The 21,076-nt window shown below is 46.3% G+C and overlaps 5 protein-coding genes across 5 annotated transcripts; 2 read left to right on the top strand and 3 right to left on the bottom strand.

The window, feature by feature from the left end:
• Window positions 1–8,360: 8,360 nt before the first annotated feature.
• Z519_12674 (uncharacterized protein) lies at window positions 8,361–9,182 on the bottom strand (the record flags this gene model as incomplete). The annotated part of the gene is made up of 1 exon (XM_016770379.1): window positions 8,361–9,182. The coding sequence occupies one exon, from the start codon at window positions 9,180–9,182 to the stop codon at window positions 8,361–8,363; it is 822 nt and encodes a 273-aa protein (XP_016613357.1).
• Window positions 9,183–11,512: 2,330 nt separating this feature from the next.
• Window positions 11,513–12,427, top strand: Z519_12675 (uncharacterized protein; the record flags this gene model as incomplete). Its single annotated transcript, XM_016770380.1, has 1 exon — window positions 11,513–12,427. The coding sequence occupies one exon, from the start codon at window positions 11,513–11,515 to the stop codon at window positions 12,425–12,427; it is 915 nt and encodes a 304-aa protein (XP_016613358.1).
• Window positions 12,428–12,873: 446 nt separating this feature from the next.
• Z519_12676 (uncharacterized protein) lies at window positions 12,874–15,186 on the bottom strand (the record flags this gene model as incomplete). The annotated part of the gene is made up of 1 exon (XM_016770381.1): window positions 12,874–15,186. The coding sequence occupies one exon, from the start codon at window positions 15,184–15,186 to the stop codon at window positions 12,874–12,876; it is 2,313 nt and encodes a 770-aa protein (XP_016613359.1).
• Window positions 15,187–15,887: 701 nt separating this feature from the next.
• On the bottom strand, window positions 15,888–16,889 carry Z519_12677 (uncharacterized protein; the record flags this gene model as incomplete). The annotated part of the gene is made up of 2 exons (XM_016770382.1): window positions 15,888–16,121; window positions 16,173–16,889. The coding sequence occupies 2 exons, from the start codon at window positions 16,887–16,889 to the stop codon at window positions 15,888–15,890; spliced, it is 951 nt and encodes a 316-aa protein (XP_016613360.1).
• Window positions 16,890–18,089: 1,200 nt separating this feature from the next.
• Z519_12678 (uncharacterized protein) lies at window positions 18,090–20,819 on the top strand (the record flags this gene model as incomplete). Its single annotated transcript, XM_016770383.1, has 1 exon — window positions 18,090–20,819. The coding sequence occupies one exon, from the start codon at window positions 18,090–18,092 to the stop codon at window positions 20,817–20,819; it is 2,730 nt and encodes a 909-aa protein (XP_016613361.1).
• Between the last annotated feature and the right edge of the window lie 257 nt (window positions 20,820–21,076).

Genomic DNA, 21,076 nt, shown 5'->3' on the forward strand with positions numbered 1-21,076 from the left:
CGTGATCCCTTCAGCCTCATTCCCCGAAGCTGTCCCTTCGGTTGAGTTTCCTTCCCTGTGCGTCCTTCGCAGGTTCTTAAGGCTGTGTCCAACATAGTAGAAGAATTCGTATATAAATTCTTACGAATAGTCTTTACTAACCACGGGATACCGAGAGAAATTATCATAGATAGAGATAAACTCTTTACATTAAAATTCTAGAAAGCGTTAATGAAATTACTAATGACGAAGTATAAACTATCGACGTCGTTCCACCCTTAAATAGACGATTAAATAGAAAGAATAAACTAAACCCTAGAATAATATCTAAGAATGTACGTCGATTATAGTTAGATAAACTAAGTAAGACTATTATTAGTTATCTAATTCTGCTTTAATAACTATAAGTTAGTAATAGAAATGAGCTCATTCTTTACTAACTACGGGTTTTATTTACGACTTAAGGAAGTTATAGACGAAAGTCTAAACCCGAGGGCTAAGAATATAGTATTAACTATAAAGAAACTATACGAATAACTTAAATTAGATCTATGATTTCTTACGGAAAGGATAGCACAATATATAAATAAAAAAAGAATCGAGGGATCGCTCCTAGAGAAGGGAGACCCCGTCTACCTTTTGCGAAAAAACATTAAAACGAAGAGACTAAGCGCGAAGCTAAACTATACGAAACTCGGACTATTTAGAATTAAAGATAAGCTTAGGGAAGTTATATATCGATTAGAATTACTAAAGAACATAAAAATTTATAACGTATTTCATAAAGCACTCCTTAAATTAGCACCACGGAACGCTAAAATTATCTAAATACTTTCGCTAGATAAGGAGATAGCACCCGAGGAATATGATGTTAAGAAAGTCCTTAGAAAACGCGTTAAGCGCGGCTAGCCCCAATATCTAATTAAATGGTTAGGATACGACGAGTGCGAAAATAGCTAGGAACCAGAGACCAACCTTTCGAAGGAACTCCTAAGGAAAATAAGGAAGGATCACCCTGAGTGATTCCTAACGCTAGCAAAGCATTTAGCTATTCATCGTCGAAGGCGAACTCACGAGCTATCGATAGCTTAGGTTCATCCGGCGTATATCTCTCCTCTCGATTAAGAGCATCTAATACCCAGGATTACCGAACTATTATATTACTTTAAGCGCGAGTATATCTCTCTATTTACCGCTGATAGCTAGCTAGCCGACGTTCTAACTTAGCTGACTTAGCCACGAACTTAGTAGCCTCAGCACGCACTTAGGCCATACGGTCGCATAGTCTCCGGGCCCGCTCCGCCATCCCCTTACGCGCCTTACGGCAACGACTTTCTAACTCTTTCTTCTTCTTTTCTAGAGACTAAAACTCCTCCTCGGAATATTAATCATTATATCTTATATTCTTCTAAGTACACTCACTACAGCGAGAATTATCTTTTAGAAGGAAGTAGATAGAGAACGACCTAGCGTAATTCGAATAAGAAGCCATAGTTAAGAAATCTAGGCGTTTTATCTTTTCAGTAAGAAGACGGCGCTCAGAGAAACGTTGACGAGAAACTTTGCGAACATCTAAGGGAGAAAGAAGGGAGGATATCTTCGAACTTAGACGAATTTAAGCTAAGTAGCGTCTCGCTTTTATATCATCGCTAAGACGGACTCTTAGGATAAGAGTCTAACCGAAGGGAGAATAGTGTTAGACATAGTCTTACGGAAGATCGGCTACGGATCGCATGAGCGCGGCTCACTACGTTCATTAAGCACCTAGAAGGAGCTACGGCGGAATAAGGCTAGATTATATAACATACTCTATTAGCTCTATTGGCTCTATCGGCCCTACTAATAGAGCGCATAGAGCGCGCAGAGCGCATAGAGCGTAAGTATTATATATACATCCTCATTACCCTAGGTAGTTACACTCTCTTCGTAGCTAACTTATGTTATCTACTGAACTATATAGTTCTTAGTAATAGAGAACTCTGCTTATACCTTATGTCTTCTCTAATTAGCTTATACTATTTTAGGATTATTACTAAGGACCCTAACCTAGTTAGGATTAGTAGGGATTCTTAACACTTACCCGCGACTACTTAACTCTTAATCTATTTATAGTGAACCGATACTTACATTCGCTACCTAGCCTTATTATATTACTAGAACACCGCGCGATTTAGATATAATATTAGCTAGTTCGTCATTACGAAGAGTTCTCTTAGCTCGAGTCGCTACTAAATCGTTCATTAATACTCTAAAGACTACCTTAGGAGCCGAATAACCCACTAATAAAGTATTCGATACCCTTTATCGTTCTAATGTCGTCGTTTAAGCTCATCGTTAAACTCCTATAAGAAATTCATTAACTTATCTAGATCTTTAATTTTTTACTTATTGTCGTACACAATATAAATAACGTCTTCGCCTAGTTACGAATGAGAGAGAGCGTCGGAGATTCTCTACACCTTATCGTAATATAATAGAATCTCTCCGCGCAGCGTAGCGTCTTAGTACTTAGCCTTAATTCGTAAGCGAATCGAAGTAAAAACGTCGCGCCGAAAGCGACGAAGATAAATTCATAGTAAGTACTCTAGAAGAAAGTGTTAAATGGAGCGATATCTTCCGTATTCCTAGATTTAGTGGCTAATTCTCTCTACACGGAGAAAGTTCTCGTAGATATTCTTAATATTTCGTCACCGAGTACGGTACGCCGCCGCTATAGCGACGTTACCGAAAAAAGTGTATTCGATAATAAACGACTAAAACGTAAAATGCACCTAGTTAATCTTATTTAAAAACCATCCGTAGCCATAGCGTTAAAGCGTTCGGAAGAATTTAAGACCCTCGTAGCGCCGCCCTCTCGGTCGCTCTTTCGAATTCCACTAAAGAGCGAACTCACCGTGAAGAAGATAACTTCCGTAGCCGTACTTTACTAAACGTAGAAAATAGATCATTATTTTAGAATGCTCCCACGATATAAAGTCGAAAGAAGATAAGCTAAATATATATTTAAACGCTATCGTAAACTTATTAATATTACACTAAATAAACCGAAGAAAAGTGAAAGTGAGAATCCGCTAGAAAGAAGAAGAAGAGAAGTTATCCGTGACCGGGATCTCCCATTACTATATAGCTCGGAGTCGATCGCGAATGCGATAAGTAAGAGCTAATATAATACGGTGCTCTTTACGAACACTAAATGATCGTCTTATAGACTGTGTAAGAGCCTCGTAATACCGCGCTTTACTACTTCGATAGAAATATAATAGAGTCTCGAGACGATAAGCCTCGGCCCCTTTAGTATATTATTAGCTACGCCGTAAGCGCGGATTCAGCGTAAGGCTTTTAATAAAGAGATCTTAGAAGGAAAACGTCTTAGCCGCATCGTAGAGTTCTTTCTACTTATTATAGTATTAACTATAAATAAGATCTTACTATCGACTTAGGGCATCGGTCGCCGTCACCACAGTTATACTCACCGTATTACGGAGAAGGGCGATATAGTATCGATTCCGTAAGAAAGGGCGAGTAGAAGAGCCGTATAGTGCCCACTAATATTACGAGTCGTGATAATAGGGACGCTAAAGATAGACCTTTAGCACGACCTCCCCCATCTCTTAGTTAGGTAAGAAGCTAGATAGTGGGTAGAATTCCTTACTCTAGTTAATCTAAACTCGCTCATCGACTAAGAATCGTCGATCGAAGACTAATTTCTAAGGAGTAAAGAAGACATTCTAGACGATAGTAAGTATCGATTTAAACGTTTATCCTTTTAAGTTTTTAGCGTTAAAGAAGAGTTATGAACTACGGAAATCTTCGAGTCCCGGAGCTATACTACGTTAAACGATTCCGTTCTAGATAGCTTCGAGGTGGTCGGCTTATAGAAAGTACTAAAGAAGCTATTAACGTTCTCTACTATTAAGTCGAGCGCGAGTCTCCGCGTATAGGGCGAGACTATTAAGTTTAGTAAGGCGAGAGATGGCGGGATAACCCTAGATGAGAGTAGAAAAGATCCATTTATAAATCGCGGGTAAGATCACCTAATCGATTTAGCGAATTATATTATTCTAGCTGAGATAGTGTAATGGGAGAAGTTAGAAGTGGTGAATAGAGTTATGATTAACTAGGGCGCCGACCCTAGACTATGGTTCTTCTTATATAGTTCTGGGGGACTATCTTTTATATACAATACATAAGCAACCAAGTTACCAATAGAGAGGACTTCCCCTAGTTAAGTGTGCGCGTTGAGAAGAGACCATACCCACCGCCGTACGAGTTAATGCCCATGGCTAGTAGCCTCGCCCTAGTTCAATAGTTATTAAATCTAGATAGCGTACGTAAATGGAAAGGGAAGAAGACTAGAAGCTAAGCATCTTTAAAATGACCGACGTAACTAAATTTATAATGAATTACTTCGTGTAGCCGTACTTTACGTACACTATACTAAGTTAGAACTAGAAGAGAAAGATAGAGGTCGGCTTATAGATTAGTAATGATATAGAGACTAAGAGTAAACTTAATACTATATTTCGTAAAGACTAGGCTAGTGAGAAATCTTATAATATTATTAAAATTAAAGATTATTACTAAATTAAGATAAGGTTCTAGAGACTTAGACGTAGAGAGATAAATATGAATTTTTTTATCTAACGTCTCCGAACGAGTTCCTAGAAATTACGCCTTCTAACCTTAGGCTTCTTAATAATCGAATGTTATATTAGACGAAGAAAATATTATATAACTAAATGTATTAAGTATAGTGGCGAGAAATTCATTAACCGCGTTTAGAGATATATAATGAGTAGACTTATAGAGATATTACTAAGCCGTTTCGAGGTGCTTATTATCACTATATTTATAGAAATATAGGAGCTCCTCGGTAATTCGTTACGTATGTTAGACACAGCCTTGAGGAAACCCGGTTACGAGTTGCATTGGCGCGACTCACCACACTCATTGGACAGATGGAAGGATCCACAGGAGAACAAGGCTGAGTCACGTGATATGCCCTGTTGGCTCTGTTGGCCCTGTTGGCCCTGTTGACAGAGCGCACAGAGCGCACAGAGCGCACAGAGCACAGGCATTATATATACACCCTCGTTACCCCTACATAGTTACACTCTCTCCGTAGCCAACTCATGTTATCTACTGGACTATACAGTTCTTAGTAACAGAGAAACCTTGCTCATATCGCGTGTGATCCACAACCAGCTCATGCTATACCAGGATTGTTGCTGAGAACCCTAACCCAGTTAGGATCAGTAGGGATCCTTAACAACGTAATATCGATCTCTTCCTCGTTATCCTCGTTCGTATTTTAATCATTTCTATCTTCACTATTTATTTCTTAATCGTCTCTATCTTAGTTATCTTCGTTCTAGTTATTCTCGCCCGCGGCCTAGTTAATATCTTAGATATCGATATATTTAAAGATTACTAAATCTCGTATCTTTACTTCTAGTATTATACTATCTTTACGTAGATTCGGTGGCTCGTCCCGAGAATAACTCTCGTTAGATTTATTTAATTTAGTTTATATAAATTAATTTAAGAGTGACGACGCTCTTAAGAAAGACGATTAGAAGAGTTAACGTAAAGAAATTTTCGAAGATCTAAGAGACTAAGGAACTCGAGATAATAGATAGAACGGAGAGAGAGAGTCGATATAAGGTAACGAAGATCGAGAGAATAACGGAGATTTATTATTAAACGAGCGAGAGATATAAAGGTTTTCGAGGGGTGGGAGTAGGGCGTCATCGTAATAATCGAGAGTATCGTTCGATTCGAAGAGAGAATTCTAAGTTAATTAGTTAATAAGTTAAGACTATTAACGAAGCTAATATACTAAGAGAATAATTTAGAGAGAAAGAAGATATATTAGTCGTCCTCTAAGATGAAGAGTAATTTAAGGAAATATAAAAATAGCTCATTATCTCTTAGTTAGCGTCGGTCGATATAGATAGACCTTCTACTTAGATGCCCTATCGAGGGTCGGTTAATCGCGATAGTTCTTCGACTTTAGCTTATATTAGAATATTATAAGAGTCGTAGATAATCTAAAGTCCGGTTTCCCTCGGGAGCGAAGGGTCGTCTTGTTCTATGCGTTTTTTCTCGCGCCAACGCCGAGTTTTGGCCGCACGGCTAGCTCGAAGGGCCTCGTTATCCTGGTATTTACGAGGCCGGCCACCTTTATTCTTCGCTATACTGCTCGCTATACTTTAGGAAATATAAGACTAAATATATTGCGAGGACAGAATAAAGGCGGTGACTAAAACCTCGAAGAGGTCTAGTTCCAATCGTAATGGTACTTTTCCTAATTAGGGTTTTAGTTACGATGCTTAGTAGGGACATTAACTAACTACGAAATGCGGCCTACTTTACCACTCGCTAGTGATGCCGCATCATAAGAATATTAATATCTAACTGTTGGAAGCTGATTATAGAACTTTAAATCGTCTATCTTCTAAGTTTTATCTAATAATCTATTGTGGTGGTGGAGTAATTCTTAACCGTAACTGAGGCCTGACCCGAAGGCTCATTATAGAATGGTTCTTCTTACATAGTCTGGGGGACGATCTTTCATATAATACATAAGCAACTAAGTTACCAACAGAGAGGACTTCCCCTAGTTAAGTGTGCGCGTTGAGAAAAGACTATACCCACCGCCGTACGAGTTGATGCCCATGGCTAGTAGCCTCGCCCTAGTTCAGTAGTTAACTTATATTATTTACTAAATTATATAGTTCTTAGTAATAGAGAATCTATATATATTTTATATTTTCTTTAATTAGCTTATACTATTTTAGAATTATTACTAAGAACTCTAATCTAGTTAGAATTAGTAAGAATTCTTAATAGAAATACGCCTCTTATACGGGGAGTATACTAGTAATAAAGATATACTTTCTAAGTCGTATTAACGCTTAGTCGATGATCTAATCGTTATCTAAGATATTAAGCGTTCGTTATTTCGATGTTTAGCCGAATTCGTAACACTAGGCTAACCCGGCTTATATTAGAGTCTAATTAAAGATAGTATAAAAAAATAATATATAGTTCGAGAGAATTTATTAATAATTAAGTTAATAAATTCTACTCGAGGTTAATAGTTAATTTAAAAGCGGCGCGGTTAAGATAAATTCTATAGTGAATATTAGATATACTAGTTCCGGAAAGGAAGATCACTATATACGGTGGCCCCTTAATATACGCGACGGACTTCGAATCTATAATTCGTATAGCTAGTTTACCCCTAGTTGTACGTATTATGTTTAACTAATGTAAAGGTTTCGAATATAAGAATCATTCTCTCCGTCTCACCTCTAAGTGATGGCCTAGTATCGGAGCAAAAACGGCGAATGCGGCTCCGAAAATCTAATCGCTATAGATCTGTAATTTATGAGTTAAGTGATGGCCCATAGGCCTTGAGCTTCATAGATGAAGACGTATATTGTTCAATGTAGGCAAAATCACTTACTGCGAACACCCACATATTCGCTTCTAAACTTCCCGATATGTTGGACTAACATGAAGTCGAGCTTTAGGATCTTAATCCAGAGTCCGTCATCTAGCATTATCTACCATTCTCTTAGCTCCTGCCATATATGCCCCCTTTAGGTCCATAGTAAACTTTTCATCACCGGAACTCTTCGGCCCGAAAATGATGTTGAATATCCACATCCGAACGCGAGATTGGGTTCCTCCCTTTCCACGAGCGACCGATAGATGCCGGGATACAGTCACTGTGATATTATGAACTTATGTGAAGTTGAATTTCCCTAATATATGGGCGGATTCAAATGCTTACTATGCGATGTTATTGTCGAAATGGCCTAAAGACGTGTCAACTTTTCTGTTTGACATTAGGACTAGTGCCGCATTACCCAACTATTTGGTGTCTCCTACTCTCGACGAAGAGCTCTTATTGATCTATAGAGACCAGCAAAATAGTCCACTATAATTTGTGTCGCGATTCTGCTGTCTTACTGGCGGAAGGGAACGGAATAAGAGCCAATGACACTATTGTGAGCACCTTCATTGTTAGAGACGACTATATTAGCGGTGTTAACTATGAAGGATTTTCTCCTTCGCGGGATAAGGAGCGTGGCTGGCTATATAGACAAAGGGAATGTCGAGGTGTGCTATACTAAGTTTCCGATCTGCTCATCAGATCCCAATAATCAACGATGTATTACACCCCATCTGGTTTCGTACCATGCGACTGACCCTTCTTTCCGCAATATGCCCGACTCCCCGGCCCGGACCTTCATGGAAGCATCTTGTCTTCAAAAAGACCTAGACAACACGGGAAAATTTCTTGCACATAGGCCCCACAAGTTACATTTCTCGAGTCGGAGCTTGCAGTCTGAAGAAGTATAGGTTGTGGTTTACCACCCAGAACCGTAAGTTGTGATAGTGTAAGTAGTATAAACTGGGTAAATAGAGGTGCTATAGGTAGAAGTGTACACCGGCGTCGTATAGGTAGTGTAAGTGGATGTATAGATCGGAGTTGAATAGACGGAGCTGCTATATGTGTTGATGCTGTAAGTGGGGGAGCAAGAGTAAACCACGCTGCTGGTGGTATACGTCACATAAGCTGTTGAGGTGACTGTCGCGGTATATGTCGCAGTGGATGTAGTGGTATATGTCACAGTAGCTGTGGCTGTGTAAGTTGCAGTGGAAGTTGCGGTATACGTTGATGTGCTTGTCGCACTCACTGTTGAGTAGACTGTTGAGTAGATTGTCTCTGTGCTGGTTACGGTGGTAGGGGTAGGGCAGGTTGAGTACGTGGTCGAGTAGATAGATGGACTAGTGTACGGGGGATAGACGGGAGTAGTGTATGTAGTCGTGGTATAGATAACTGGAGTTGTGTAGGTGGTCGTAGAGTAGATGGTCGGAGTGGTGTATGTAGTTTGATGTATGCTGTATGGAGAATAAGTGGAAGAGCTGCTGTACACGGAGAAGTATGTCGAGCTGGATGCGTACACTGACGAATAGGTTGAGGTTGTCGTATACACCGGTGAATAGGTGGAAGTGGTCGTGTACACTGGGTAATAAGTGGAGGGTGTCGTGTATACGGGGTAGGTCGTGGTGTAAGATGGACTGCTGTAGACAGGATAAATATTGTCACGCTTTTGGTCATCTGGGTATGGCAGCCCCAGAGCAGAACCAGCTAGGACCGCCAGTAACAAAGGGAACGAAGCCAGCATCTTGGAGATTGACTGTGAGGATCTTGTTAAAAGTTCAATGGAGGGCAGAAGTTGGAAATGCCGGCTGAGACGTGAGTGAGTGTATCAAGTGCAATGGCGAAGCTCTCGAGTATCACGCCCCGAAAGGATGCTTGTTGATTCTTATAGTGTGAGGCGATGCAGGGAAAGAGGAAGGTATCCATGGTGAAAAGAACGGAAGTGACTTATACTGGCGGCGCAGTCTTTTTGTGAAGGATGTGAGACATTGCTGACCACTCAATGGCAACATCGCGGAGAGGTTGGAGTGTGGTAGAGGACACCCGTCTAAAGAAAGAATCGGTTTGGGTATTCGGGAGACGAGCTGCAGTAGTCAGACAGAGCGCAAGGCGTAGGAGAGCAGCGAGAGACGAGATGGAGAAAGAATGACCGCGATCTGTGCGATAAAATGGTGTGGTTGCCATGCAACAACCGTCTCCGTTGCCACAAGCTTCAACATCCCAGCCTCGTCGACATGCTGATTCAGATTCTTGACCTTGCATCATGTATCTGCCCCGAAATTGGTCGTTGTTTCTGGGGATCCGCTTTGAGGAATCTCGACACGTCGATTTATGTAGACCGCTATAGTAGAATTACTGGATTTTACATCTTGTTGGACTGTCCGTTCGGGAGAGTAGAGGTTGGTGCTCGGGTCGACGCTAGAAAGCTATGAAACATACTACGGTGTCTGAGGTGTTGTGTGCTCGGGACCCAGCGAGCTAGGTAGGTAAGGAGTACTGAGAGTTGGGGGTTGGTACAAAACGCTCCGTACTTGTAAAGCAGCAACTTGTCAGGGTAGGTTTACGCCAGTCTCAGCACACCATCTTCACTTCATCGGGCAAGATCGGGCTCGCGGGGTATAAACAAAGGGCTATTGACATCATTCTCAGCTGATACCGAATGCGGTCTAGCGTTGTTATTTTTAGGGGCTAGGTCAACATCATGGCATGCCGGAGACTGAGCGTCTTCTTTCTGACATATCTATTTCGCACAACCACCCTCTTGATTTCTCTGACCTCGCATAATGTTCCCAGTCCCCGAACCGGGGTTGTTGAACTCTGCATGGCGTCAGCATCCGCGAATTGAACCAGCCCGGTAATTGCGATGTTTGCTTGACCTGCATTGCAGTATCAGCTCGGGCGCTGTATTCGAGCAACTGTGAGAAAATCTAGGTAGGAAAAGAAACAAACCAGAGACGTAGGGAGACTTTCAAAGGAGCTCATAAGTTGAAAATTGGCACGGCAGAAGCCATCAAGTCGAGTCTCAACACGGAATCTACAAGCACCGTCAAGCTCGCTCTAAATGAGGATGGGAGGGATGCTAATAGCCAAAGGGAAATCAGAGCATCCGTTTTGCCGATTCGCATCTGGACCTGGTATGTTATCAAGCCAATCTCGATCCTTCAGTGATCTTCCTGCTGATGCGATCGGTGAATGGTCTCATTGACCTTCTTCGAAGACAAGAGGGGTTGTGCAGCAGGAGCTACCCGAAATGTTGATTTCTATCGCAGATGCCGCTCCGTCTCAAGTCTAGAGCCTTCTGTACTGATGTTCCTCGCCCTCTGCCTAGCAATATCCCCGCGAAAATAGCACGGAATATAGCCGCGGAAAGAGTATCCTAGACGACCGAAGCATTGGTTGGTGAGATGTAAACTGGCCAGTAAGGTGAAGGATTGGCAGTTCCACAATGTTCTCGCTCTCGGTCAAGCAAGCGATGAAGCCCTTGATGATGTCCGGGGACAGGAACCCGAGAAAACCGAGACGCGTTCGATCCCCACTGATAGCCTTCACGAAGATCAATCCGCTCAGCCCATGCAGCAGATTTATGACAGTACATGACCGGAATGCCTAAAGAAATGTCCAAGGTGATACCCTGTCCAACACTAACACTGCTTTCGACGATGGCTCGAAATGGCTGAACATCGTCATCTCAACCAGTTCGAAAGTTGCTTGTTAAATCCTGCATCATGCTGTTGAGAGAATAACTTTGCAAGAGCTGTATCTGGCATTGATTTCCCAGTCAAGCAGTTTAGATGAATGGTGGTATGGGCAGGTGAAATCTGCGAAAGCAGGGCGGTTGAAAGAATCTGTGAGCGAGGTAGAACCTGCCCTTTTCGATCCCGGGCTAGTGGCATGGAATGCAGCCTTACTGTGACGAGGCAGTCGTGCTTCGGAACCGTCATTCTTTGTCATTTAAGGCTCTATCCACCCTCTCCCCGCATTGGACGCTTAGATACCTTGTACTTTTTCTCCAACCGCGACGAAAAAGTCGGTCCGCATTTATCGTCCTATCCCCCAGAAAACCACCCCTTCGCCATGGTTAATGCCCCTCGTGAAGTAGGCGGCTATATTGCATTACCTCTGCAATTACAGGCGACAGGATCTTTCCCCCGAGAAGCCACTCACTACCTTTACCTCAAACCGCACGAACCTAAAATCCCCGACGAGGATACACCTCGATCTTTATTCCTAGTGAATATCCCTGTGTGCGCCACCGAGCAGTCTCTAAAACACTTGTTCACGACACAACTTGAAGGCGGACGCATTCAGGAAATATATTTCTCAGAAAATGCACCAGGAAAACAACCCGTTCCCACAGAGAAATCAAGTCGGAAGCGCAAAAGAATGACCACAGAAGAAATTGAGGCCGGGCTGGACATGTACTCCCTCCCAAATATCTTCGGCTGCGAAATTCAAGATAGTGGCGCGACAGCAATAGTCGTCTTTGTGGACAAAGTTAGCATGGAACTCACTCTCAAAGCTTCTCGGCGTGCCGCAAAGTCGGGCGCATCGATCCCATGGGAAGACGTTGCAGGCTTAGGGTCGAATGAAATGCTACACCTGGGGCTCACCAGATACGAACACCACAAATCACTCCAATACCCCTCGCGCAAGGAGCTCTTACGATCAGTCAACGCATACATGACCGCCTACTCTAAACTCGAAGAATCCCGCTCTCGAGATAATGCACGCAAACGCGCAATACCGGACGAGGATGGTTTCATCACCCTTACACGAGGATCAAGAGGTAGCGCACGGATTGAAGAAGCGAAAGAATCTGCTGAGAAGCAGAAAGAGAAAGCGAAGACGTTGGAGGACTTTTACAGGTTCCAGACGCGAGAGAGAAGGAAGCAGGAGCAAGATCAGATTGTGAAACGGTTTGAGGAGGATAAGAGGAAGGTTGAGGAGATGAGAGCGAGGAGAGGGAAATTAGAGATCAATGTGGACTGATCTCTATTTAGGGACGGTCCTTGCAGCTGGTTATACAACGCCAACCCGGCTGAGGACTTCGCGAAACCTTGGCTCTGAATTTGGTAGGTACTTCAAGCATGGACGCCTGACCTGATTTTGCTCAATGACGAGGCCGCTGGGGCCAGAGAAGCGTTCTGCTCTAGTGGTCGAAGGTTAATCTTCAACCCGAGGTGTTCGAACGCAATGCCTAGAACAACCAGCCATATATCTTCTCGAATTTGTCTGATGTATAATGTTGCAGATTTTAGTGTCTGGTTCGTCATAAAACGGGTTCATGCTAACTTCCTCAATCAGGGCTAATTGTACAAACCCAAACAGCCCTCTTCCGTAGGGTATCCTGATGTGATATGTGACTTCCATATTTATAGAATCTTCCCTTCTCTTGGTTCCATTGGCAAAGACGAACGATCATAAAACGAAGGACTTCAAACCAAGACCGTCGACACCAAGTCTTGACCGAAACGGTGTGGATCGCCGTGCATCAGACCATGAACATATGCCTCGCCCACCAGACGATGCGTCCTGTCAGCCGGACGTTCGCCATCCATCCTATTCTGGACAGGTCGAAGAATGTATGGCACTCTACCACCTGCCAGAATCCAAACCTCATCACCAGCCTGAAGAGACCGGGAACCAGTTCCTAGAAGCATCATATTCTTCGTCCGGAACAGCCGTCGCGATCTTCCGGATCCGTGCTCAATGTCATGATGCAATTGAGCAAGGTCAAGTGGCGAGTATGAGTCGCTGGACAACATATTCTCTACCAATGCGGTCAGTCGATCCCGGTAGAAAGAGAGATTGTATGGAGAAGTTTCGGGCTCGGACGCCAACAGACCATGCCAATTAGGGTTGGTAAGAGTCGAGACGGGTGTTTGATGTGGTTGAAAATCTGTGTCATGCGATGACCAAGGGGTCAAACGGTGTCGTATCTGCAGGTTGAGAATGTAGTCGATGAACAAGGCTCCACACTCAGAAGGGGCTGGATGTTGCCGAGAGTATGTGTTTGTGGTTAGCGTGCGCCAGAGGACGTCGAGGCGTGAGATCGGAGCGCCCCCGAGTGAGGGCGTGCGGTAAGGATTTGGGAGTTGGAAAACAAGATCCACGATAGTGGCCCATGGCTCTCCAGCATCCGTGGCTTCGTGCGGCATGGTGGCCCTTTCTGCAATGGTATCGATGTGGAAGCCTTGTACGGGCAAGAGGCCTCTGCGAAGCGTTGTTTCGTCATCTGGCGGCGTCCATTTCAGGTGGCCGCAGGCCGACCAGTTGCATTTTCCTCGAAACTCAAGTGGATACGGCGACAGTGGGACAGAGTAGTCAGGGACCCAAGAGGGAAGTCCTTTGACCTTGGTCAATGATCGATCTTGCACATGTGACAACAGGTACAGGTTCTGGGAGCCCCCAATCAGAGTGCATGCAGCTTCTGTGTACACCTGGCGGACTGAGGTCTGATAGTCTGGCTTGATCTCATCGGGCTTCGACGAGGGTGGCCGAGATCTATGCGACAGACTGAGGAAAGCATAGACCTTGTCTCTAGGATCAGTCGCGCTGGTATACCTATGCGTATCCACAAGCATCCTCAGCGACGGGCCCCCAGCGTTGTCTCTCTGGGAATATGACCGCAGCGCATTCCGTGTGTTATTGAGATACACAGGCTCAAGCCCAAATCTGGTGTTACTTGCCAGAAGTTTCTTGTACGCCCCTGGACTTCGGCTTAGTTCACGGATATGCCGCATCTTCTCCGTGGACAAGTGGTGATACCATTTCGTTGCGCGGACGAATTCAATCGTTGTGGCCAATTGCTCCCATTGTAGCAACCGATTCCCACAGATGACAGTGGCCTTCCTCGCGAGTGCTAGTTCCTGGACCACCCAGCATCTCGAAAACCAGGGCCGGTTCATGAATGCAATTAGACCCAGCCAGTTCTGATAGCTCAGCGGCTCAATCCCGAGTTCTTGGTAGCAGGCGCCGTCCCCGTCGTAGAAGCCCGTGTAGGGCACATTGGACCACTTCTCTCTTGGAACAGTTGCAATTCTTTCCATGACCGTACATGCGTCCTGGGTAAACTCGTCCTCTTCTCCGAGCCACACAACCACGCCTTGCGCCGCCTTGAAGATGTCCGCCATTAAATTGACTTGCTGATTTCGCTCTATGAGAGAAGATTGGTCGATGCACAGGGCGTCCACCCAGATAAATTTCCTCCCTGATGGAGATTTGTCCCTTTCATTGGGATTACGGCGACCCAATACGGCCAGAGCATCGTACAAATTCGCCGTGACGCGGATATTGCGACCTTCACATTTCACAGGGAAGCACGGAGTGTTTTCCGTGATTCTTGTGCGCAGCACTGGCAAATGCAGGGATGGTGAAGCTGAAGGAGACGGCGTCCCAGTATCGAGACGACTGTGGCTCTCCGGATCCAGCAGACGGGGGGCTCTTGCCTGTACGCGCTGCAAGAATGCCAGGCGACGCCAGTTGCTGCTGCGTGAGGGCCGTGACTCTGGTATCAGCGGGTAGCCCCATGTGTAAGACAGAGCGTGGAAGGGAGGCGCGTCATCGACGGGGAACGTGCGTAGTGAGACTGCTATGTTCCCGCTGCTTTCAGGGAAAGGGGAAGCTGGATGGACTTCAAGTAAGCGGATAGATGTGGGTGAAGGCAATGGTCGGTATTGGTATGCTCGCGCATCTGATGCTAGAGAAGAGAGAAGTTCCCTCGCGTTGAAGCCCCTGCGAACTCTCATTGGAGATCATTCATGGCAGATTGCTCTAGCACGACTGAGACAGTCTTGCGACGTCATGCAATGGCAGAGTTTTGCCCGATTATTCAAGCTAGCCGTGTATAGATAGATAAAGAGAGCTAAGACGAATCGGACAATAGGCAAGCAAACTTCACCAGAGCTTGATGGTCTTCATTATCAGTTTCCCCAAAAGGTTCTGTTAGAACAAAGAATGCACATTGACAAGGGGCTGGCCTGACGAGGCTGTGGCGTTTGTTACTATCGAGGGTCAAAATGATATAGTATTCATACTAGCACTAGCTAGTGTCTGAGTAGATCACCCAGATCTGCCTTTGAGTGAATGTGGACTTGGGATTGACATTGTGTGAGAATCAAAGAGGACGTAATCTCATCTGCATTTCTTCCTAGAAGCACAATGCCTTCCAGCGTTAATTACCTCGTACACTAGTAGACTTTCAGTGGCCCGCTCGCCGCGCTGGTTCGAGAAGTCTGGTAGCCAAGGACAAGAGAACTAGTCATACCCGGTACACATCTGCTCATGAATAGGAACAGATGCTGATGCCAATAACCCTAAATTCCTTCTCAATAAATATTCCCAACACATGTGAAACAGTCCTGACCCGGATCCAAAGCGGATGGTGGTGGATGGATTCCTCAACGTGGAAAAGCCCGCGGTTTTTGGCCGCCTAGGCGCCCAATACTATTTAACTCGTATCGCCGTCCAATTTCATCAATGTCACTCTGTCGGATGGGTGTTCTACATCCTGCACTGTGATTAAAGTTTTGGTGAAAGAACTTGTACGGTCATGCGTCTGAGAAGTGGGGTTTGAGTAGTACGTTGGCAAGGAGAAGGCATCTAATGCATCAACCGTGTTGAAACTGTGTCCATCGACCCTGCGTGATCCAATGTCTATTTCGATTTGTGGACCAGTATGGCCCTAGGTTCAGAACAGTCTGTCTCTCGGAAGGCTCATCTCCACCGCCGTCACCTGAATCTCATCCGCCCAGTGCACGGATTTAGGAGATGGGTAACCAGTCCGGCCCGTGCTTACACTTGTTGATTCAAGTACAAGAGTCCGGACGCGTGAAGACTGTCTCGACGAGGCTGGTGATTTGGAGAGGGCAGAGCGGAGTGGCGTTACAGGAGTTCGTGTTGGGGTCCGCGGAGAGGACCAAGACGGTGCAGATAAAGCACAAGTTGTAGTTGGTGGTCGACGCGGTGAGGCACGGATACTGATCTTTGTGATAGGTATTGAAGGGTTGCTGGCAAGATACCGGGAGATTCGGCTTTGGCATTGGGACTGCAACTTGTCGGTGTGTTCGGTGTCAGGTCTGTTCAGACGCTTTCCGACTGAAGACGAGGCCGGCTCCTCTTCTTCATCCTTTTCGCCTTCGAAGGTATTGATCTCGTCATGTTGTTCCCACAACTTCGGGTCATGACGCCGAAGATAGGCGGCCAACCCGTTGAGAACACCGATGAGAAGGCAGACCAGACATCCCAAGATCAACAGCCAGGTTAGAATGCCACGGAGAAATCCAACTTCGACTATGCGGTGGAAGGTTTTCTGGACAAGTTCGAAAAGGGAGAGAGGGCCAGTATCGGGCTGGATTACTTGAGAGGCAGGGGATGCGAGGACTTGTTGACATGGGAAAAGAGTGAATACGAACGTAAGGCGGAGAGACGCGATATCTCTTATGAATACCATGATTGTGATTGAGCATGTATAACCATGGATATTATGAATTGGGAGCAGGATGATTTTGAGAGGTCAAGATATGTAGGGGAAGAAATTGACTTACATACTTGGCTGGCAGACGAAGGGGATTGCGGCGATCAATCTGACAGCAGAGTCGTGTGCTCAGCATACCATGGAGGTTTGCAGCGTGGTGTTTGTTGGGGTTTTGACCCCATTGGGGCTGAAGGAGAAGTCGAGAGTTGAGTAGGGCCTTGGGAATGTGACGAGTGACAGACAGGAATGCGAGGGAGAGAACGCTTTGCTCACCGAGGGAAGTGTGAAGGGCATTCGTATTTCACCCCCTGATACCTCATAGATTATCTGGTGCTGCCAGGAGGTTGGGGTCAAGGGATCAAGAGCATCAGAGGAAGCTCAAGGAGGTTATGTGAGTTATGTGAGTTATGTGAGTTACATGAGTTCCCGCGTGGCTTCGGCTGAGCTGCCCAGAACCCAGAGCCTAGAGCCCAGCGTGCCAGATCCTTGTCATCGTAATTCCGTCCTCTCACTTAAAGTTTCGCATTGCTGTTCTCAAGTCCAACATCCGTCCTCAGGTTCTCAAGCCTCGATATCCGAATATATATTGCATACTTACCCTTTGTGTGTCCGAAGAGATCGTTGCGTATCCCCTTGTCCCTTCGTGCTCGAGGTCGCTCGTCCCTGGGCTCGGAATCAATCGCCGTCAGGCGCTTTGTCAATGCTCCTGTCCCTGACCTCGATTGCTCCCTAACTGCGTATCTACGACTCCGCTCTTCGAACCACAGAATATTAATAGCCTGATACACTGTCTAATTTGGAGCTGTAGAGGATAATTATCGACACTAGAGTCACTTAACGGGCGCCAGAAGTATCTTTGAGACCCTGCGAACCCCGACGACAGACTGTTTCGACACCTGCGCACCGCCAGCGGCGGACTGTCTTTGGATCTGTCACACTTCGCGTCACGCATTCAACGATTCGCCACGCCTCACGCACTCCGCCAACCTCGCCGCCGTCTGTTTTCGCTCTCAAATTACCCCGGCGATCAAACAAGACATCTCCCTATGTCTTGAGTACAACCTCATTCTTCGCTGCTACTGTGGCCATCTGTCGCAATGAAGAGGAGGACCTATTGAAACTCTTTCAATGCCATAATTCGGAGCTCCGATGGGGAGGACCACCGAATACACCATAATGGGCCCAGCTAAGGATCCCCTGGGTCAATCTGCTCCATCGGCCTCAAGATCTCTGCCCTTTCGGAACGGTTCCAAAGCCGGGTCGACTAACCTTCGAACTCTTTATCGCATCTCGGCCCAAGAAGTTGGTGACCATCGACCGGAAGAACACTCTTATCACTCCGTGTCTACGGTCTTACCTACTTCGCCAAATCTCCCTCCTACACCACCCAGGGCGAACAGTGAGACCAGGCCGCCTGCTCCGGAGGAAGTCACCCAGTCTTCGGACACCGCAGTGTTTAGATCGAGCTTGGTGACGCCGATAAACCAGAACAGTCCGCCGACCCCTGATAACACTCCTCCCCGTGAGCGATATGGGACACTCCGGCGCCCGTTTTTGGGTCCCCAGCCCTCAATCGCTTCCACACATACAGAATCCTTCAAGACCGCCCATGAGGACTTCACGTCAGAGGGTGAATCTGAGCGCTATACCCCGCGCCAGGACAATGGGTTCAAATGGCCGTTGAGTTCCGTTGATAAGTTTGGGGTTGCTGCCCATCGCCTGCGACAGAGCGCTCTGCCTAGATCACCATTGATAGAGCTCTACGGAGAAGGTCCTGTCGTTAATCAATCCCCGGAGCCTTTCGATCAATTCCAGGTAATTCAGAGCGAGACCCACGAGGCATTTGGGGGAGTTCCTCAGCATCAGACCACGGTATCGAGCGGCGACGTAAAGCCAAACGGAGAGGAGATTGGGATACATCTCGACCCTCTTCAAGTCTCTTTGTCTAAAAGTGTGGAGTCACCTCATTCTGTGCGCCATGGTATTGGTCAGCATAACTTGAAGCGGGACAAGAGCCTGCGAGAAAGGCTTCTGGAAGCGCAGAGCCAAGATCCATCGGCGTCAACAGAGAAATTTGCAAATATCATCGGTTGGAACAATTCTGTGCCAACCGAGGATGAGTCAATCGAGGACCAACAAGCGGATATGGAAGATAATCGACGTTTCTCTGGCATATCCACCACTTCGACCGTTGAAGCATATGTCGTTGAACAGAACTCTTTGCCTCGACGGAAAACGACGTTGCGCCATGTCAGCAAGCATGAATCTCTGCGTTCAGTGAGCTCACCCTTGCCGACCTCGAACAGGAACTCCACGAATTCCGCTCCAGGCTCCCCCCATCGTCTCGTTCATAAGAAGGCAAGGTTGAGCAATCAACATCGTTGGAGTTTCGGCTCGGAGGTTTCGAGGTCGTACAGCCTGGCCTTAAGCGCTGTCCTTCCAAAAACTGAAGTGATTCGGGTAGCGGTTATTCCAGAGAGGAGCTCCTCCTTGAGCTCCACGGCGAACACTAGCCAGAGGCAGTCGCTGTCGAACAGTTCTGGACGTTCTCACTCTCGCAAAGCTTCCGAGAACCCACCCTCGTCGTGGCAACATAAAAGGGCGTTTTCCGAGTCTGCGAATCGCGGCAGAGAGCAATACCAGGCGCCTCTAATACCTCCTCGGAGCTCCTCACTCTCGGCGCCTACATCCAGAACGACGTCCCGCGCCAATTCCATCACATCTGAGCATGTGCATGTACGCAGACAACAAGCCGAGAAAGACTTGCGCAAGACCTTGGATAGGATGGAGACGGAACGACTTGTCCACAGTCTGAGAGATTGGGGTTCTGTAGATGGGATACAATACTCGGACCGAGCGGCCGGATATCAAATATTTCGCAGGTCTTCGGGCCCTGCTAACCCTCAAGTCTCCATGCTTCCAGGGGGTCTCGGCGTTCCTGCAAATGAAGGTGAAGTAGTATCAAATCCGCTGGGACTAGTAATGCCTGGAACAAAGGAATGGGCAGCTCTCCGACCACCGTCCATTTTTGATACGCCCTTCTCACAGCCCTCTTTTCAATCTGGCTCTCCTGAGATCAACGAAGCACGGGCGATCAACTACTTCCCCCACAACAATCATTCCGTGCAGCTGATTGAGCCATTTCCTGTTGCGGAGTCGAAAGCGGTCCAGGAGGTACAAAAGCAGCACCTGCCAGAAATCGAAGTCGATTCACCCTTGCGCAACCCTCGACACCCACCTGAGCCGCCGCAATTCAAGCTGACTCCACCCACACCTGGCGAGGAGGAAGTAAAGAATCAACAGGGGATTGACCGGACCGACTCTGTTACGCGACCGGGCGGGTCTCGGCCACGTTCAGAATCGTTGATGAGCTCCATTTCTCGAAACTTGAGCCTCAAGAACGCCCGTAATCGTAAGGCTGATCAGGATCTTGACGGCAGTTTGCATCCATTCTGGCGGCCTCGTGCATTCTGGGACGACATCGATAATCCTCGTCCTGTATCGCAGCCTCAAGAACGGTCTCTGGATCGAGGAATTGTGAACAATTCCCTGGGTTTGCCGCAGGAGAGGACGATTATAACGGGCCCAGTGTCCCTGGTCAGAAGGATATCGGAACGGCGCAGGCAGAAGAGAGGTATCGTCAAACGACCCAGCCATTCGAGTCTGGCCAAATTTCGGGCCAGTCGCAAACTACACAAGTTGTCAGGCAGTGGGCTGCGGTTCCCCCTTCCCCTTATTGGCATCAAGAGTATTCAAGAAAAGATCATGCATGCCAAACAGCGGAAAGAGGATGAGAGAAGAGAACGAAGAAGGGCCGATCTTCGACGCAGCATTGGAGCCAACGTCATTTCGCAAGGAGATTCGAGATTTCCGGCCAGCAACACTAGCCTTTCACGGGACATCTGACACGGGACTTGGGTAGCACATCAACGCGGCACCGTCGAGTCGGAGTGGTCTGTCTGATGTCTGGGCGGTGCCGATGAGCAGCTATCTCTCCGACATTTCAGGGTTCTAACGACATCATCATGCTCAACTGTACTATCCGGGCCGTGGCGGCTTTGGATTTCCTGTTTCGTCGGGCGCTTGGGAGGATCTTTCTGCAGCGTGTTGATTCATTGCTCGACTTGGGATGCCGAAGACTTATGGCACGACTTGATGTCTTG

The sequence above is a fragment of the Cladophialophora bantiana genome (assembly GCF_000835475.1).
Source record: "Cladophialophora bantiana CBS 173.52 unplaced genomic scaffold supercont1.33, whole genome shotgun sequence".
Taxonomy (NCBI): Eukaryota; Fungi; Ascomycota; class Eurotiomycetes; order Chaetothyriales; family Herpotrichiellaceae; genus Cladophialophora; species Cladophialophora bantiana.